At 44.3% G+C, this 18,282-nt stretch overlaps 2 protein-coding genes across 2 annotated transcripts in view; both read right to left on the bottom strand.

The window, feature by feature from the left end:
• Positions 1-4,309: 4,309 nt before the first annotated feature.
• Positions 4,310-12,131, bottom strand: alkbh5 (alkB homolog 5, RNA demethylase). The gene is made up of 4 exons (XM_017717267.2): positions 10,090-12,131; positions 7,897-7,977; positions 6,147-6,275; positions 4,310-5,021 (listed from the first exon to the last, which is right to left on the bottom strand). Exons 1-4 carry the CDS (start codon positions 10,776-10,778, stop codon positions 4,838-4,840), a joined length of 1,083 nt encoding a protein of 360 aa, XP_017572756.1. The 5' UTR covers positions 10,779-12,131; the 3' UTR covers positions 4,310-4,837.
• A 3,616-nt stretch (positions 12,132-15,747) lies between these two features.
• Positions 15,748-18,282, bottom strand: part of myo15ab (myosin XVAb) — a 106,367-nt gene continuing 103,832 nt past the window's right edge. The window contains exons 68-70 of the mRNA XM_037543776.1: positions 17,856-17,989; positions 16,002-16,142; positions 15,748-15,915 (exon numbers count right to left, since the gene is read on the bottom strand). Of these exons, the coding sequence (XP_037399673.1) occupies positions 15,814-15,915; positions 16,002-16,142; positions 17,856-17,989 (377 nt within the window). The 3' untranslated portion in view covers positions 15,748-15,813. The remainder of the gene's footprint in view (positions 15,916-16,001; positions 16,143-17,855; positions 17,990-18,282) is intronic.

Here is an 18,282-nt window from a genome sequence, read left to right as displayed (position 1 = left end):
GCATTATTATTATTATTATTATTATTATTATTATTATATGATCACAATTAAGATTGTAAAATAAAAAAGATGTATAAATGCTCGGCTGGTGTGAAATGCTTGGTTCTTGGAGCCTGAGCTGAATAATCTTGTCAAACCATCAGGCTAAACTTAGGCTTTTGCCCACATGACTGATTTTCACTGCAAAAACAACAGAAAATCCAAATTTGCTTATAAATGAAACTACGAAAATCAGCCGTTTTAAAAATAGACCCACTACGCATGCTGTCATGTTGACGAACGCTCGTCCAAGGACAAGTTACACAAACCTTAATCACTCTAGATCCCTCAGGAGGAGCTCTGGGGCCTTTCATGTCTACATACGGAATTCGGTCGTTGGCCAAAAGTGAGTTAAGCAGACAGGCGTAATCATTATTATAGAACAGGAGCGCCCATGTTTTATCTTGTGGGGGCAAAAGTTACGGTGGGCCAAAGACTGAAGAGACAAAACACACTAATAAAGGTCAAGTTAAAGGGCAAGGTTTAAATAAATAAATAAATAAATAAATAAATAAATAAATAAATAAAAAAAATGTGTTATTACTTTAAACTGTGGGTCAGTCTCCCCGTCATTGACTTTTCAAGGGAGAATCTCCATTCAGAGCACAGCATGACATCAGTGTCCCAGCAGTGCTGAGAATGACCCACCACCCAAATAGTATCTGCTCTGTGAGGGTCCATGAGGGTCCTGACCACTGAAGTACAGGGTAACAGAGTATCAGAGAAACAGATGGACTACAGTCTGTAACTGTAGAACTACAGAGTGCAGCTATACAGTAAGTGGAGCTGATAAAGTGGACAGTGGGTGCAGAAACAAGAAGGTGGTCATAATGTTATGCAACCAATAAAAAGAATAAATCCACGTTTCTTTCTTTCCTTTTTCACTTTATGTAGCTTCTCTTTGAGTTCATCTCCTCAGGCCTGTACATCTTCAATGCAAAAACACACACAGTCGTGTTTACAACAGAACCAAACCTCTGAGTCACGTGTGTTTGTGTGAAACACCTCAAAACAGAAACTCGTTACAGGCACAGAGAGTTTACGTGAAATCAAACTCGACCTCGTGGGTTTAACGTCCTCTGCAGCTCACCTCCGTTTCCCATCATACACACGGGACGTGAAGTCAAACCCTTCTGACTTCAGAGCTGCAGCAGGGAAGAGCGAACGGCCGTAAAGACGAGCTCTCTTCACTCCTCCTCCTCCTCCTCCTCCTCCTCCTCCACGACTGAACAGAACAGTTTGAGTACAATGTAAAGTTTTAGGTAAAGGTGATCAAATAGCCATAAAATGGCCTTAACTGATGGGTCAGCAGTAAAAGTCATCTACATCTGTAGAACACGCGTACTCGAGTGGAACTGCAACAGCAGCCTTTTAAAAAAGGTGAATTCAATCGATTTTACAAAGTTTCTGCACAATTTAACGGTTAAGATGTAAAGAAAGCCATTCTGAATACCAGCTGGTGATGGGAACCCGGACGTCTGAAGAGTTTAAAGCTGATTTTTTCCACAGGAGTTTTGATTTAAGGTTCCGGCCCAAGATGTATTTTAGTTGTCACGGCGGAGGGCAACACGTAGGGTGTTGAGGCAAATTGTTCTCCAAAGAAGTTCCAGATTTTATCACCAACCCTGAAGACGCATGCAGGTTCACGGGTGTGTAAATAGAATGGCTATACAACGAAGTTCTAGACGTTGTGAGCCCGGTTCCGATCACCAGCACAGTAAAGAAAACATCAGTTCCTCTACAATGAACCACTTCACATCAAGCCACCCTGAATGGCTCTGTTCACATCCAAACCACTCCGCTGGGCTGTTATCGCAGCAGGTAAAAGCGGCCCAAGTCCAACCTTTTTCTCCGTATGTGACACAGATAAACACACTGAATCTGACATTTTCAATTCCGATTTGAGACGCTTTCATATGTGGTACTCAAATCCGATCTGAGGCAGGGCGAGCCAGATCGGAATTCATGCAACTTTCACGTCAGTCCAGCTCGACATTCGTCATAATTTCGCTGCTGAGCCTCAGAAACATTTAGGCTGATGTTTCTGCATCAAAAAAACCAGAAGAGACTCATCGCAGCCGCTCCGTTCAAAGGGGTTTCAAACGAAACAGCTGAACGCGGCCGGAGGAGACAGAGGCTGCAATGCCAGAGATCGGTTTAAACAATCTGAGGACGTGAACCAAAGCGACAGGTGTGGATGAACCACGTGAAGCTCGGTTCTTTTGCTCATGTGGGTCGGTTTAGGAGCTGATCTGTTCAGGCTGAAGTCGAACACAGATCACATTTAAAAAATAATGTGAACAGCCAAAAAAAAAAAAAGAAAAAAATCAGATTTGGGCAACTTCTACCTGCTGTGTGAAGAGCCTTAAAGACATTTTGTAAAATCACTGGAATTCCTCTTCAACTGAAATCTCATACAGATGCATCCCAAACAGTGAGGTACGTCCTCCATCTAGGACACCACCAACTGTCACCATGCAGTTTCCAAAGCTACCCAATGATGGAAAAGAAAAATGTTCTAAAGCAAAACCAAAAATAAACCGCAAACATAACGGAAATAAATAGACATGCAAGCAACGCCGAAGCCAAGTGAGGCACTGACACATTAGCTGTGACTGAAATGGATGCCTCATCACTGAGCTGGAGGCCTGAAGATCAACTGCTTCTGTATCAAAATCGCAATTTAGGAGAGCGAAATTTTCAACTCGCAAGAGTTTTTTAATTACAGCACTCAAAACAAAACAAAACAAAACGAATCTGTAGTAAAAACTGTGGTTCTATATAGAACAAAGAACAAGCAAACACCCATTTGTTTGCATGGTGAAATGGTTCTTCAGATTGATGGAGAATGTGTAGGTTCTACATAGCACCAAAAACGGTTTTACTATTGTTTCAATGTCAAACTTGTATAGAGCATTTTGGTACTATATACACAACCTTTCACGTTCTCCGTCAATCTGAAGAGCCATTCCACCATGAAAAGAGCCCTTTAAGCATGCAGATGGGTCTCTGGTTGCTCATGGTTCTGTATAGAACCACTGTCTTGACTAAAGAACCCTTGAAGAACTATCTGAACGTTATCAAAAACACTTCTTAAGAGAGGAACTTGAATCCAATGACGCAGAGCTTGTTGAAAGTGCCTGTAGGTGAGTTAGGCCAATCAGAGGCTACCAAACCTCCACGTGTTGTGACATCACAACCACAGCTTACTGGCAGCTTGACCGTTCAGGGGTCGAGCCTCAAGCCAGAAAAGGTGGATATTCTGGTCTTCTTGCTCCAAATAAATCAGGCCTGCATCTCATTTTATATTAAAAAATACTCATAATTTAAACTGCAGTAGGAATATTAGTCAGAAAAACCGCGATTAGGTATTTTCCTTAAATCGTTCAGCCCTACTGAGCTGCCAGTCTTTCTCTCAGAGTGATTTTGAGGCACTACAGTCCACCACAGTGCACTCAAAAGTTTGAGCAACGCCAATTAACAGAGGCTGCTGAGCCAGTGAAAGAGAAACTCGTCAGACTCTCTGGAGAAACAGCAGGTCTGTACAGCTAAAAACAAAGACACCAATGCAACTGAAGGTGCAGACATGGACCAAGAAGTGAATGTTCAGCCTAGTCAAGCACTTCCCAAACATCACGTCTACGTCTACAGCTTCGCTACAGATGCCAACTCCAGCCTTGCGAGCTACCGTTGGTTTGTTTATGCGACCGGTGAATTCTGCTGCGGGCTGATGGAGTCCAAATTCATGCGTTTTAACCACCATCTAGTAAACTGAACAGCTCTTCCCAATCTGGGGGCAACAGGAATTCATTTCAGTCACAGCCTCAGTCTCACGTTTTGGAGACAAACCTTTGCATATATCGGACCTCAAAGATCTCAAAGAAAATGTTCATTTCCCCCCCCATCAGTCCACGTTTAACCCCAGTACACTTAGTGGATGGGGACGAAGTTCATATCTATTTCTACAGAGTCACTTCAGTGGGAGTCTCAACGGGAACTGAGCTAAAAACAAGGTGCTCAGTGTAACTTCATTTAAACGCCCTCAAACCAGACACATGCTGTTGCAAGCATGTCTTTACGCACCCCACGGCATGCATGTCTAACAACGCCGAACAACGAAACTTGCCCTTCTACATTCTCACGGCTAGAGACAAACTATGAGTAGGTCCAACACGGACGCAACGTCACAGATCCTGCGTCAGATTTGATATAATTCTAAGGTGCCAGTATTAAGAAGAGCAGCGAGAATTAAACGTTTAGCAGTCCCATATCAACACTAATGTTTTTTATTAACAAATTTTTTGTCCCATCTGATATTGTTGCTGCAAGGGTTTCCTAATGACCAACAGTCTGTACAACAGAGCTAAATATCCAGACTGCTGGCAAACCAAATCTGTGAAGCACTGAGTGAAGATTCTGTTGGACAAACACCTTTTTCCAAAGAAGACATAAATAAGAACACACCTCCACAATCACAGAAGTAAAACGACACACTTTCCCCATTCTTTCTGTACCAGTAACCGATTGGAAAGCACTCATTCTACACTCTGGTCCTCCCTTTGATATGTCTACGCTGTTTTTTTGTTTTTTTTTTTTAAATACTGCTTTGTCCATCGTAGCCTGTTGAACGAGTCGCCCTTGTCCACTGCCTTTACTCAAGAAAAACTGAGCCCAGAAGAGCAGCTGTAAAGGCAGAAAGAACAAGTCCCATAGAGAAACGTCAAGGTCAGGCACTGAGGGAAGCCGTTCCACAGTTGCAGGAGATCTCGACTTCGTTCACTGACGATGTGAACGCTCCTCAGTGGCGCCTCATCTTGACCTGGCGGGAAGGTGCGTCAGTGTGCGTGTGGTGAGAGTGTTTGTAGAGCGAGGCGGCGTCCACTCTCCTCCAGGAGTTCTCGGAGTCGGCGCTGCCACGACGATCCTGCCGCGAAAAGAGAGAAAGCCTCTGCTGTTCTTTGTCCATCTCTAATATGCGAGGCCTGCAAGGGGAAGAAAGAGAGAGAAATACTTAAATCAGTACTAGATCTCCAACAAACGTCAAACATCAGGCCATCTGACCAAACGTGGGCTAGTGTCCCAAAAGGAATCGCCACAAGATCAAATGTTGAACCCCACAGTGCCACCAAGCTGTGAAGGTCTAGTCCTAAACATGATGCACCACCACATCAAACTAGCAACATACCTATGCTAGTCTACGCTTAGACCAGGGGTCATTAACATGCGGCTCTTTTACCGCCCTGTTGTGGCTCCACAGCAGAATCGAAGCTCTGCTGATCATTATAACAGTTTCAACAATAAATGGTCTTAAATGCTGGAGTTAATGCAGAACTGCTAATTCCCCCTTTAACCAGGAAGACGAGAGCAGACTGCTGGTCACCATAGCAACAAAAACAATAATCTCGCTTAGCTATTAGCTCACGAAAAGGCAAAGAGAGAGATTTAAGACGAACATCAACAATTTGGAGCGGAATGGACTTTATCTGTATTTGTAATCACGAGGCTGAAGTCAGTTTCTCATTTGAATTTTTCTGTTTGACCTTACATTTACTTATTCAGAGCGACTTACAAGAAGTGCTTGGTCTATCAAGAGAAATGATCTTTGCTAGTTACCAATAGGGTTAGAGAGAAACCGGTCCTGAGCTAGAAACAAAGTCTTTGTTGATACAGAGAGAAAAGGAACAGAGCTGAACTGAGAACAGTGCAATACAATACCATACAATACATTACATTACAATACAATACATTACATAACTGCAGTACAATTCATGAGATTCAATACTTAATTACACCTTAAAATGTGCAGCAGTTACGTTACATTAAGGTGGAACGGAAAAATTCGAACGAGACGGACAACAACACCACCCTAGTTAAATTCATCCCAAACTGGACTGAGCGTGTCGGGTGTTGCTGCACTCACACCTCTTTCAGTGCGATTTCGGAGAACATCAAGTGTTGTAGAACCAACGACGAACGCTCTGAGCTGTTTGAGGTGTAGCAGCTGCATTCAAATACAGCAGGAATGGACTTACCTGGACAGCTTTATTCAAGGCATAAAACTGCAACACAAATCAAATTAAATAACAGTGGCTACTCAAAGTGTCTACCTGTGTGCGGCGTCTGGGTCAGCTTTGCGGTGCGAGCGTTTCGCTTTGAGCTTGTGCCGTCTCTCTGAAGGCAGGGTGATGGAGGGGCTCAAAGGATTTGTGTCCAGACGAGGAGCGTTTGGCCTTGTCCTGTACAGCAGACAAACACTGACTAAAGTTACACCTCAAACCGTAATTCCCAAGCATTTCGCTGCTGTCGGAGCAAAACCTCATCTCCATTTTTCTTGTTTAAGTTTTTAAATAATCCGAAAATGCCTATTGTCCGTAAATTCCATGATGAATGGAGTAAAAACAACGCCTCAAAATGACTTGGAAAAACGTCTGGTTCCATTGACTTACATTAAAAGTCAAGTAGGTTTTTTTCCTTCTCCTGTGAAGTTAACATTTTGGAGATGCAAGGTTTTGTCCAGACAACAGCGATATACATTCTTTCCATTCATTTCCATCTATTATATACACACTATACATGTACAGCTTTGCCTTACTTACATGACAATAGTGAACATCTGAAATACAGTGTGATTCAAAAAGATTCAACCGATTTCATAATGATCTATTTTACACATCAATCATTATAGATCAATGCAGTAAACTGTAAATGGTTTCAATGAGCATAAAGTTTATCTTGGAAGAACGGTCAAAAATTCCCATAAACACACTCCTAACCCTCGTGGAAAGCCTTCCCAGAAGAGTAGAAGCTGTTATAGCTGCAAAGGGTGAGCCGACATCATATTAAACCCTATGGATTAAGACTGGGATGTCACTCAAGTTCATCTGCGCATGAAGGCAGACAAGCGAATACATTTGGAAATGTATTTTATATCTTGGAAGTGTGGACGAGACCCTACACACTTTGTTTAATTAATTCTGTCATTTATGGCTGTTATTAAATAAAAAAACTAGATTAACATTCTGTGCTACACAAATACAGCCAGGCTCCAGACTGCGATTAAAATTAATATAATAAATTATAATAATTATTATTATGATAATAAATAATAATAAATTTAACTCGCCAGTGGCAACAGGTAGCAATTAATTAATTTATAAGTTAATATTAATTAATAAAATGGATTATTAATTTTTGATGCCTAACTATTTCTATTGTTTGGCGCTTTGAAATCAGATGAATCTTTTTGAATCACTATTTCTAGCAGAAAACATTGGGCCTCATTCACAAATATCTTCCTAAGTTTGTTCTTAATTATGTTCTTGAGAAAGATCCTAAGAAAAAGTCAGATTCAATTTAAGATTAATTGACCCTTATTAGTCCCACAACGGGGAAATTCCACTTCCGCATTTAACCCATCCGTGAAGTGAAAAACCACATACACACTAGTGAGCGCACACACACACACTAGGGGGCAGTGAGCACACTTGCCCGGAGCGGTGGGCAGCCCAATCCACAGTGCCCGGGGAGCAGGTGTCTTGCTCAAGGACACCTCAGTCATGGACTGTCGGCTCTGGGGATCGAACCGGCGAACTTCCGGTCACAGGGCCAGATCCCTGACCTCCAGCCCACGACTGCCCCATTCTTGACGTGTTCTAAAACCACAGAACTGTTCACACCTTTGTGGTCTTGAGTGTGTGGAGATTCTGACCTTACTGAACAAATCCCAAATAAGAGACCACTGAACGCCAGACTTCATAAAAACTGCTTAAGTGGGTTTTAAGAAGAAATTTGGTGGATGAGGCCCAATGACGGCTATACGGTCGCGCTCACTGTAAGCGTCCCACTCGCTGCACTCACTTTCTGAGGATGATGACCGCTCTCCGCTCTTTGATGTCCTGAGGCCGGATGCAGTGTGTGATGTCATCAGCAGCGTAGCCACTGGAACAGCAAATGAGACGAGTCAAATTCAACCTCTCCGACTTCCAAACTGACAACGTGCGCAAGCTTTAACGTTAAAGCTCACGCAGAGGCAGAACAGGGTGGAGACACACTGACTGACGCAGGGCAGCTTCCGAGATCTGCAGAGTTACAGCCCTAAACTGACTAAACGAAGGTCAGGAGCGTTCACAGATACATTACGCTAAAAAAAGGTTAGGGGTACAATTTATTTATATTTTAAAACAAAACCAAGTTATTTTAATAATCACACCTTCCTGAGTCGTTAGATGAGCAATACTGTTTTTCGTAATCACTCACACAGAATTCCAGCCACCGCAGAAGAGCTCGTCCTCACAGCCATGTGTGAAGGCTGAGGCCAGATTTAGAGGTAAAAAACGTTTTTCTGCTATTTTATCTGTACATGACTATCAAATATATTATTTGACCAACTAATATAAATATATAATGAAAGTCCCCCAGGAGTCGTGTCACTGGTGTTACTGCGTTACAAAAAATCTCTTATTTTGAAATTAATGTCACATTGATGACATCACTCGACCTCCTTTGACCTGTTTTCTGAGGATCTGTGAAGAAAAGCTCATGGTGAGTCCGCTGGGTCTCTCAGTTCTCATTCAGCTCATATGAAGCTTTTAGCTGACGTCACTGGTGCGACCGACTTTATTCTGAGCCAATTGTGAAAAAACAGAATACAAATGGATTAAATCACAGATTTTAGTAGATTTTCCATGATTGGCGACATGTGGTTTGACGCTCTGTAGCGGCCGTTTAGAGTAAAATGCATTTCTCTTTAAAAACGTCTCTGGTGTTAACTCTGACGTGTAGCACCAATGAGGGTTGGTAACACCCGTGACACCTATGGAGAGATAGGAAAGTGGACGTTTCTGTAGAACGACCCTTCACTAGGGTTCTTGCTCTGTCCTCAAGAAGAAATACACTTCATTTTCAAGTACAACTATGACCCCCCCCCCACCACCACCCCGACGGATTGGGGCAGATGGAAAACAGGACATGATTGAGAGCACAAATTAAGAGATGAAGCACAGACTGTGATTTTTCTGTGACATTAAGAATCAGAAATGTCTAATTTTAACAATACACGTCTGTATTTCAAAGCTTTTTAAACACCTGCTTCTAAAATTCAAACCTGACTGGGATCTTGTCCTTTCCTCATGAATTAATTCCTTTCGTTTCCAGGATTCTTCCAACAGTATCATTGAAAAGGACACTCGAGCTGGGATGTGTGTTCGGTGGAGAACTACAGCACGTTCTCTGAGGTGAACGGAGAATCTTAGCATCTTAAGCCCATAATACTTTATGAATTCTCAAACTTTTTCCAGGTCTGGAAATGAGCCCTCCACAAGATCTAGGGCTGAAAGATTAACCGGGTTAACAGGGAAATCACAATTTGGTTGAGTGCAATTTTCAAATCACAAAAACTGGAGTTTTACTTAAAGACACCATGTTTCGCTGGGGACTCTCAAAGTGACTAAGCACCCATATGATTAACCACAGCCAACAGGCCGTCTGGCGCCCTCGGGTCTGAAAAATCACAATGCCATACTTTCCCCACGCGGCGTTGGTCACGGCAAAGGAAAAGCTGAACTGTGAAGAGCATTAGGGAGAGATCTGAGTGCGTCGGGCTGAGAATCTGCGAATATCTACACTCTGACTCTAAAGCAGATTTAGATTTCTGCATCCCTGTTTTATTTTCTTCATTCTCATATTTTGCCAGGTTTGGAAATCAGTGTTCGAGAAGAGCTTTCTGAGTGCTTCTTAAATTTTCTTAGACTTTTTCAAATCTGGTGGACTTTTTTCAAACCCCCCCCCATATCTGGAAGTAATAACTTCTTCTGTCTTTCCAAACTTTTTCCAGTTCTGAAAATAGGTGCATCTTAAACTCCAGAATTTTTCAAATCTGGAAAAAAAAACACACTTATTTCTTTCCAGACTTCTCCAGATCTGGAAATGAGTAGTTCTTTGATTCCAGACCTGGAAATGAGCAGTTCTTTTACTCTTACAGACTTTTCTGGATCTGGAAATGGGCACTGCTTAAACTCCAGACCTTTCCAGACCTGGAAATTAGCTCTGTACCTGAGCACAGTGACACTCCCACGGCGCACCGGCACACACAGCACGGGCTCGGACACACGGATGGGCCGGAACTGGAACTTGCAGCCGAAGCAGAGCGCGCTGTCGCTGAAGAAAGACACCGAGACGATGGGCCGCTCGAAGATGTGGATGGGGTCCACATGCGAGACGATGCAGCCGCCCGGCTGGTAGTCGTTGATCACAGCGCTGTCCACGAAGCCCTCGGGGATGAGCCCACGGGCCACCAGGCGGCTGATGACCAGCTCGTGCACCCAGGAGGGGATCTCGTCCACCTCGCCCTTGGAGTAGAGGCGCTCCTGGCCGGGCCCGCGCCGCTCCAGCCGGGGCCCGTACGTGTAGCCCTCGCCGAAGAAGTACTTGTTGCGCAGCGGCGCGCGGTCCACCGTGTGCTCGCGATACAGCCCGCGCTCGCCGCGCGCGACCACCTCGTCAATCTTGGCCTCGATGTGCGTGCACTCCTCTGGCGTGAACACGCGCGCCTGCGCGATGCCGCGCTTCACCTTGCGCGCCTCCAACTCGCGCGTCACCACCTCTTCCTCCTCCTCCTCGTCCTCGTCTGAAGGGGACCGCCGCCGACGCTTCTCCCCGCCGCTCCTCTGCTCCTCCCGGTGAGGTGTCATGGCCTTCAGCTTCTCCCTCAGATCCGTGAAGCCACCCGCAGACATTTTCATTCTCCAGTCAGAGCAACACCAGAACCAGGTCGCCTTTACACCGGGAAACTGCTTCAGGTGCCCATAGCGCACTTTACTACAGTCCAGAATCACCTTTAGCCCTATAAACAGTCCTAGAAGCCCGGCGAGTCACATTCAGGTCACACAAACTGGTGCTAAACGCCCGCGTTACGGCCCAAAGTCACACAAATAGATACTAAACGCCCGCGTTACGGCCCAAAGTCACACAAATAGATACTAAACGCCCGCGTTACGGCCCAAAGTCACACAAACAGATACTAAACGCCCGCGTTACGGCCCAAAGTCACACAAACAGATACTAAACGCCCGCGTTACACTGCGTTCCGGCCCAAAACCACATGCATGTCATACAAACAGGTGCTAAACGCCCGTGTTACATTACGGCCCAAAACCACATGCATGTAATATAAGCGCTTGCGTTACGGCCCAAAATCACATGTATGTAATATAAGCGCCTGTGTTACGGCCCAAAATCACATTCATGTCACAAACACCTGTGCTAAAACTACGTTACAGCCCAAAAACACCATTTTACAGTCTAAAATCACATTTATATCACATAAACGCCCGAGTTGCACAAAGTTACAGCCCAAAGTCTCACCTACGTCACACAAACGTCCGTTACGGTCTACAGTCCCATTTACTCCACATAAACAGCCAACCCACTTAACCCACTTAACCCCGTGTTCGGCTCTATTTCAGCCCGTCACCTCGTTTCAGACGCCGTTAGGCGCCCAAAGCCGCCTTTTAACGCTGCGCTCCGGCGGTTCCCGGAGCCCACGCCGCCGTTAGAGCCCCTCCTCCCTCCCCCGGTCCACTAACGCGCTACAGCTCCGGCGGCTGAAGCGACGTGACTGAACACACGCTCAGCTAAGGCTAATGATAGCGGCCAAACTGCCCCAAAAACGGACAAAAGTCTGGCTTCCTCCGCGTCTCTGACCCAGATAAACCCGCTTTAGGTCCACTCGCGCGTCTAAAGGCGGCGAAACCCCGCCGCCTCTCCTCCGCCCGTACGGCGGCGGTGAAAGTTGGCTCGCTGGCTAAGTTGGTGTTGTTGGGTTAGCGCTAGCTTCCATAGCAACGCTAACGGCTAATCGAGCTAGCGGAGGGAGAAGCGGAGCGCGCGGGGCAGCAGACAGCCTCTCCGCAGACCACCGAGCCGCAGCGGCCGCACAGGTGTCCGAGTCTTAGAGCACAGAATCCCGCCGAGGAGAGCTGAGGGGGTCCGGAGCGCTGAGGACAAACTGCGCCGTGAAGGAAAACCAACTCGCCTTCGCCTAAGCCAACTGTTTTGCCGTACTGCGCATGCGCAGGCCAAGCGGCCCACGTGGGCTCCCAGCCCAAGGTTTGCCTGACCGTGGCTGGACGTGGACGCCCGTCGGCCACAACATTAAAACCACCTCGTTTCTGCACTCATCGCCCGTTTTATCAGCTCCACTGACCACAGGAGCACTTTGCAGTTCTACAGTTACAGACTGTAGTCCGTCTGTTTCTCTGATACTCTGTTACCCTGTTCTTCAGTGGTCAGGACCCCCATGGACCCTCACAGTGCAGGTACTATTTGGATGGTGGATCATTCTCAGCACTGCAGCAACACTGACGTGGCGGGGGTGTGTTAGTGTGTGTTGTGCTGGTACGAGTGGATCAGACACAGCAGTGCTGCTGGAGTTTTTAGACACTGTCCACTCACTGTCCACTCCTACTTTGTCGGTCCACCCTGTAGATGTAAAGTCAGAGCTCATCTGCTGCTGCACAGTTTGTGTTGGCCATCCTAGTCCTTCATCAGTGGTCACAGGATGCTGCCCACAAGATGCTGTTGGCTGGATATTTTTGGCTGGTGGTTGATTCTCAGTCCAGCAGAGACACTGAGGTGTTTAAAAACTCCAGCAGCACTGCTGTCTGATCCACTCAGACCAGCGCAGCACACACTAACACACCACCACCACGTCATTGTTACTGCAGTGCTGAGAATGATCCACCACCCAAATAGTACCTGTCCTGTGGGTGTCTTGTGCGGGTCCACCACCACCATGTCAGTGTTCTTAACAGTGGTTGTCATAGGAACCAGGGGTCACCATCTCTGCAACACTGCAACACCAATATAGCCATTTTATTAACTATCCGAAACTACTAGTGAACCTACACATACTTTGAGTTTTTATATGTAATGTTGATAAAAGTTAAACAGTGGTAAATCTGAATGTACATAATATGACCAAAAGTATGTGGACATCTATATGAGCTTGTTGGGTATCCCATTACAAAACCATAGGTGTTAATATGGAGTTGGCCCTGCTTTTTGGCTATGACAGCTTTCCACAAGATACTTGACATGGAAGGGTCTTCACCAGACCGCTGTCCCAAGGTTGGAAGTATATAATTGTCTAAAATGTCTTTGCATTAACATCATCCTTCACTGGAACGAAGGGGCCTAAACCCTGAAAAACATCCCCAGCTCATTATCCCTCCTCCACCAAACTTTACGTCTGGCACTATATATACTAGGTAATGTTCTCCCGGCATCCACCAAACCCAGATTCATCCAGAGAGATAGTGAAGTGTGATTCGTCCCTCCAGAGAACACGTTTCCACTGATCCCAAGTCCAGTGGTGGTGTGCTTTACACTGCTCCCGCCGACGCTTGGCATTGCACAGTGATCTTTCAAAGTGAAACCCGTTATGATGAACGTGGTGAAATGAAGTGGAATCAACAAAAATGATAAATGAAATCAGTATCTTCATTCATTTAAAAATTAATTCTTCATTTATTTAATGAATCTCTGTTTATAAACAACCACTTACATTAGACACATACAAAAATACATAAAAGTTCATAGCTTGCGTGCATGAAAGAAAATAACCGTTACATTCATGTTTGTTTTCTCCTGAGTGACACTCCTCTGCTTTTTCTGAACTTGTGTGTGTCTGTAAACACGTACGTAAGAATACATGGACGCCTTTACAGCAAGCATGGCTTCATTTTGTATCAAATACTACGAAAAAACACAAAATGACTGAAATGTACATGAGTATAAACTGCAACGAATACAAAAATATCGCCTTTTTACACATTTCGGCCGGTCAAGACGTCAAAATCAGCCACGCTGGTTCAAATATAAAAGTAGCATAAATAGTTCTCAAATCTAAACTCATGATTTTAGAACTTGAATCATATGATGAACCATGAATACTATCGATATATAAAAATAATCTGATGAATCGTAAACTAAACGTTATTGAGAAGTAATAAGGGTTTAGAAATTCTGGGTAAGTTTGAGGATAAACGGAATTCTGTAAGTTGTGCAAAAATGTTTAAAGCAATAATCCAACAAACTGAAATACCTTCACTACACTATATCACTTTAAACAGCTTCAGTACTGTGAGGACCACCTTTCATTTATTTAACTTCCATTCCAAGCGTCAGGTTAAGTACAGGTTATTCATTTTTCAGCACCAGGAAAAAAAGCAGGAAACGTACATTTAATAGAAAATTACAGCCTCACCGACTAAACAGAATCATTCCTCACTTTCCCTTCAGTACAGCTTCCACTCTTTTCAGGAGACCCGCTTTCAGCTGCTCAAAGAAATCAGACACACCTCCAAAGTTCAGTCTTAGAAGTTGGTTGCATTTTCAGCGTCTCTCAAACACATTCAGTGGAGGTCTGGACCCTGGGGTGGTCAGTCCGTTGTTCAGCTTCTCTGTTTGATGTGTCCGTCTCCTTTTCTCAGTGAGGTTCTTCTTCACGGCTACACGTCCTTTCAGACCCACAGCGCTGAGTCATCTTTTCACAGTGGAAGGATGGACAGAAACACCTGTGGATGTTTTCAGATCTGAAGCAGCTTGGTTTCCTCCTCTCTCTCAGAGACGAAAGCTTTCAGTGCTGTTTATCTGATGGGGGCGGTTTTGGTGTCTACCAGGTCTTCCAGGTGGTTGTTAGGAGTCCCGTTTTCTCTGTAGCCTTTACTCATTTAGTAAGCTCCAATTTTGCCTCTTATTTCCCCTTCTGTATTCAAACTGTACATCTGATCTCCTCAGAAAGATGTCTTAAAAATGATCAACATGTCTGTAATGATTATTTTGATGGGAAATGAAATAAAAAAGAGGGGTCTCTTGGGTTCTTTGAGTGTATATATACAATCTGTGTCATCCACTCTATCTCTGAGGTTGACCCACAGATAAATAAAGGGCAGCAGCTGGGTGGCAGTTACGCATCTGATGCCATCATTAACATCTTAAAGATGTTGAAATGAATGGAAACGTATAGCTATTTTTTTCCTGAAAATGCCAGCTGGCCTTTACTTTGTGTGAATATTCCATGATGAATGGACTAACAGACGAATGGTCCAAACTGACTTGGAAGAAAATGTTGTATTAACTTACATTAAAGTTAAGGCTTTTTTATTCTCTCTCATGAAGTTACCATTTCAGAGACTGTTTTCCTGCAACAGTGATGTCTAGAGTTTGAGGTGATCTCGGCCATATTTGTACCCTTTCATGTTAGCCAACTTACAAAAAGTCGTTACTGATATAACATAAAACTCACTTATTTTAACCCTGAGCTCCTACCAGCCATGAAATGGTGGCAAACAAATTAATGTTAAAAGCATTTATGATTTTATAGCATATATATATGTGGTGTTGTGACCCACATCGACCATTTGCTTCATTAAGTAGCCATTTATCAGCTCCACTTACTATATAGGTGCACTTTGTTCTAAAACTAAAGACTGTAGTCCATCTCCAGCAGCACTGCTGTGTCTGATCCACTCGTACCAGTACAACACACACTGATTATTCTGAGAATAATCCACCACCTAAGTAGTACCTGCTCTGTGATGGTCCATGGGGGTCCTGACCACTGAAGAACAGGGTAAAAGGGGGCTAACAAAGTATCAGAGAAACAGATGGACTACAGTCTGTAACTGTAGAACTACAAAGTGGAGCTGATAAAATGCACAATGAGTGTAAACAAAAGGTGAACTTGAAGTGAGCGGTCAGTGTATATAAAGTGTGTTAGAGGAGGGTGATTTCACTCGGAGGCAGAGTGAGCCTCTTTTGTCGAAGTGACAGCAGATTCTCGATGTGCATGGCGATGACCCGGCAAAGCTCCAAGCCCTACAAACATAACATAAAGTTACAGATGCTGTACCAGCATCTAAATGTAGGGATTCTGAATGTGAGAGTACATGTGAGAGCGTCACCTGTTCCAGCTGTAACTGTGTGATCCGGGGGTTGGCCATGTCTCCTAGTAAGATGTCCACATAGGGGTAGCTCAGTCCTGCGCTGGGCCGCTGGGTCTGAGTGGACTGAACTAGCTTCAGTGGAAACTTCACCAAAACCTCCTACAAAGACAAAAAGAATGAACTCGGACCCGGAGACCGCGATTTGCGGGCAAAACGGTGGGGCGCTTTTAGTTTTCATAACTTCAGAACAGTTTAAGCTACAGACACGATCAACATATGAGGCCATTCAGCAGACCTGCACCTAACAAATTAGTGTGACGTCAAGGAGCTGTGACAACAGCATCAGTGAGCAATTCGGCTTGGAAAATCACCTAAAACCGTGATATTATTGCTCTGCTTTTTGGCCTTGATATTCCAACAAAGGTTTAAAACAGCAACTTGATTCACTCATCAGACTCTGCCTCACCATCCAGAATGATTTCTTTCACCTGTGACCATCCATCAGCCAGCAATCCAGCTCCAAAATCACCCAAACCCCATTCACTACTGTTATATAACATTTCTGCTTTTAGCCTTCATGTAGCCATTACTAGCCAGAGTGAGGGAAACCAGCTCTAACATCCCACAACTACAAAATACAGCACAAACATACATCACAGTAAAACCTATAGGTCCACTTTAGCCTTCATTTGGCAACAAAAGGGTTGAAGAAGTTGTTTGGCAAAAAATGTACAGTTTTCCGCCCTTATGCTAAATGTAGTCATTGAGCCAAGACATGTTTGGTGTCTTCTGGTTTTGCACTAGAGCTACGAGGCTAATGTTAGCCAGTATGCTAACAAGTAATCCTGAGAATTCAGGCTTTAAAATGGCTACACTATAGCTATGTGTGGCGTGCGCCCATCCACCAGGCCAGGATGGCGGCTGCGAGAGCCGGCAGGGAGGTGGGGCCTGACAAGGACAGCGGACTGGTCGTGAATCTGGAGCTGGTTGAAACTGCACGCAATGCTCTACAGCAGGGGTCTTTAATTAAAATTCAGTAAGGTCCAATTAGAGAAAACTTCCTCAAGCGAAGGTTCGGAACATTATAATGTCTAATTTACATCATGACTGGAATATCAGCATCTTTTACAGTCAACAGCTGAATATCCAATCAAATAAAGTCCAGTTCAGCCAAATTTCAACAACATTTATTGTCAGTTTTCTCTTTCTAGAGCACGTCCTGTAAACCAACTCACTTTCTTCTCTGACTGCTGTTTCTCGCCTCATCCCTCCCCTGCGTGTGTAACACTCACTCGAGTCTCAGGGCTCATTGCAATGCACAGATCTGACTGGCTGAGTAGCATCACGTGTGATATTTACACTGCATGCGATTGGTCTGTGAGTCTCCTGGGCCGTTAAAGCTACTGTAATGACTAGAAAAGCTACGCCGTTTAAAATAAGACCACCCCGTCGAAATTAAAGGTGTAGTTGAGAAGGCAAGAGCACTTAGGAGGATACAGTGAAATGCAAATACATATATTTTATGTCACACACAATTATTCACATAATTAAGTCTATATGAGATTACTGTGCAACTCGATGCTGCTTGGGGAAAGTGTGTGATGATTTAGGCAGTTTGCATTAGTTATGTAAGCTTCCATTAGCCTAGCAGCCCCAGGGTAAACTAAAGAGCTAACTTCAGACAACAAATATCTCTTGGCTGATCAGCTACATTTGGGGTAAGGAGAAAACTGTACAAACTGGATTGTTTTTGGATGAGTCGTTCGTTTCAGTTGCTGCGTTTTTGGCCGACTGTGACCCAAATTAGTGAAATGTCTCAGTTATCTGTGTGTGAAGATTCAGTACATCTAGTTTTGTAAATGCTATGCGTACATGAGTGTCTTTATCCAGGAAGTGGAGGCCGTTTTGATTGACAGCCAGGATGCAGGGGGTGGGGATGACGCTGCTGCTGCTACTCAGAATGTAGAAGAAGGAAGATCCAAACATGGGGAACGCACACACTAACCCTGCAACACAAAGACATGGACACACTGAGGCAGGTAGATTGGAGGGGTAAAACAACGCAGGAATGACAGTGTGCTCCACTGAGGGGTTTAATCACCATCACTACACTGTTTGAAATACTGAACAAAACAAACAAAAACTGCTCTTAAATTAACGAAACAGTGATTTTTAATTGGTACAAATTGCTTATTTCTTTTTCTGAGTTGTTTGGGCTTCAGTTGCCTATTTGACTTTATTATTCATAGGCAGATTTCTCATTCTGGGGCAAAATACTGAAATTATTGTGGAGTCCTTT

The sequence above is a fragment of the Pygocentrus nattereri genome, chromosome 12, assembly GCF_015220715.1.
Source record: "Pygocentrus nattereri isolate fPygNat1 chromosome 12, fPygNat1.pri, whole genome shotgun sequence".
NCBI lineage: Eukaryota > Metazoa > Chordata > Actinopteri > Characiformes > Serrasalmidae > Pygocentrus > Pygocentrus nattereri.
The sequence above is the reverse complement of the archived record's forward strand: the minus strand, read 5'-3'. Positions and strand labels throughout refer to the sequence as shown.

Excerpts from the sequence above, each read along its gene's own strand:
- alkbh5 (XM_017717267.2), bottom strand. The coding sequence starts at position 10,778 with ATGAAAATGTCTGCGGGTGGCTTCACGGATCTGAGGGAGAAGCTGAAG. Across the intron at positions 7,978-10,089 it reads GGGAGTGTCACTGTGCTCAG|TGGCTACGCTGCTGATGACA; the intron begins GTACAGAGCTAA and ends TTGCTGTTCCAG. Across the intron at positions 5,022-6,146 it reads GACCCAGACGCCGCACACAG|GCCTCGCATATTAGAGATGG; the intron begins GTAGACACTTTG and ends TTCCCCTTGCAG.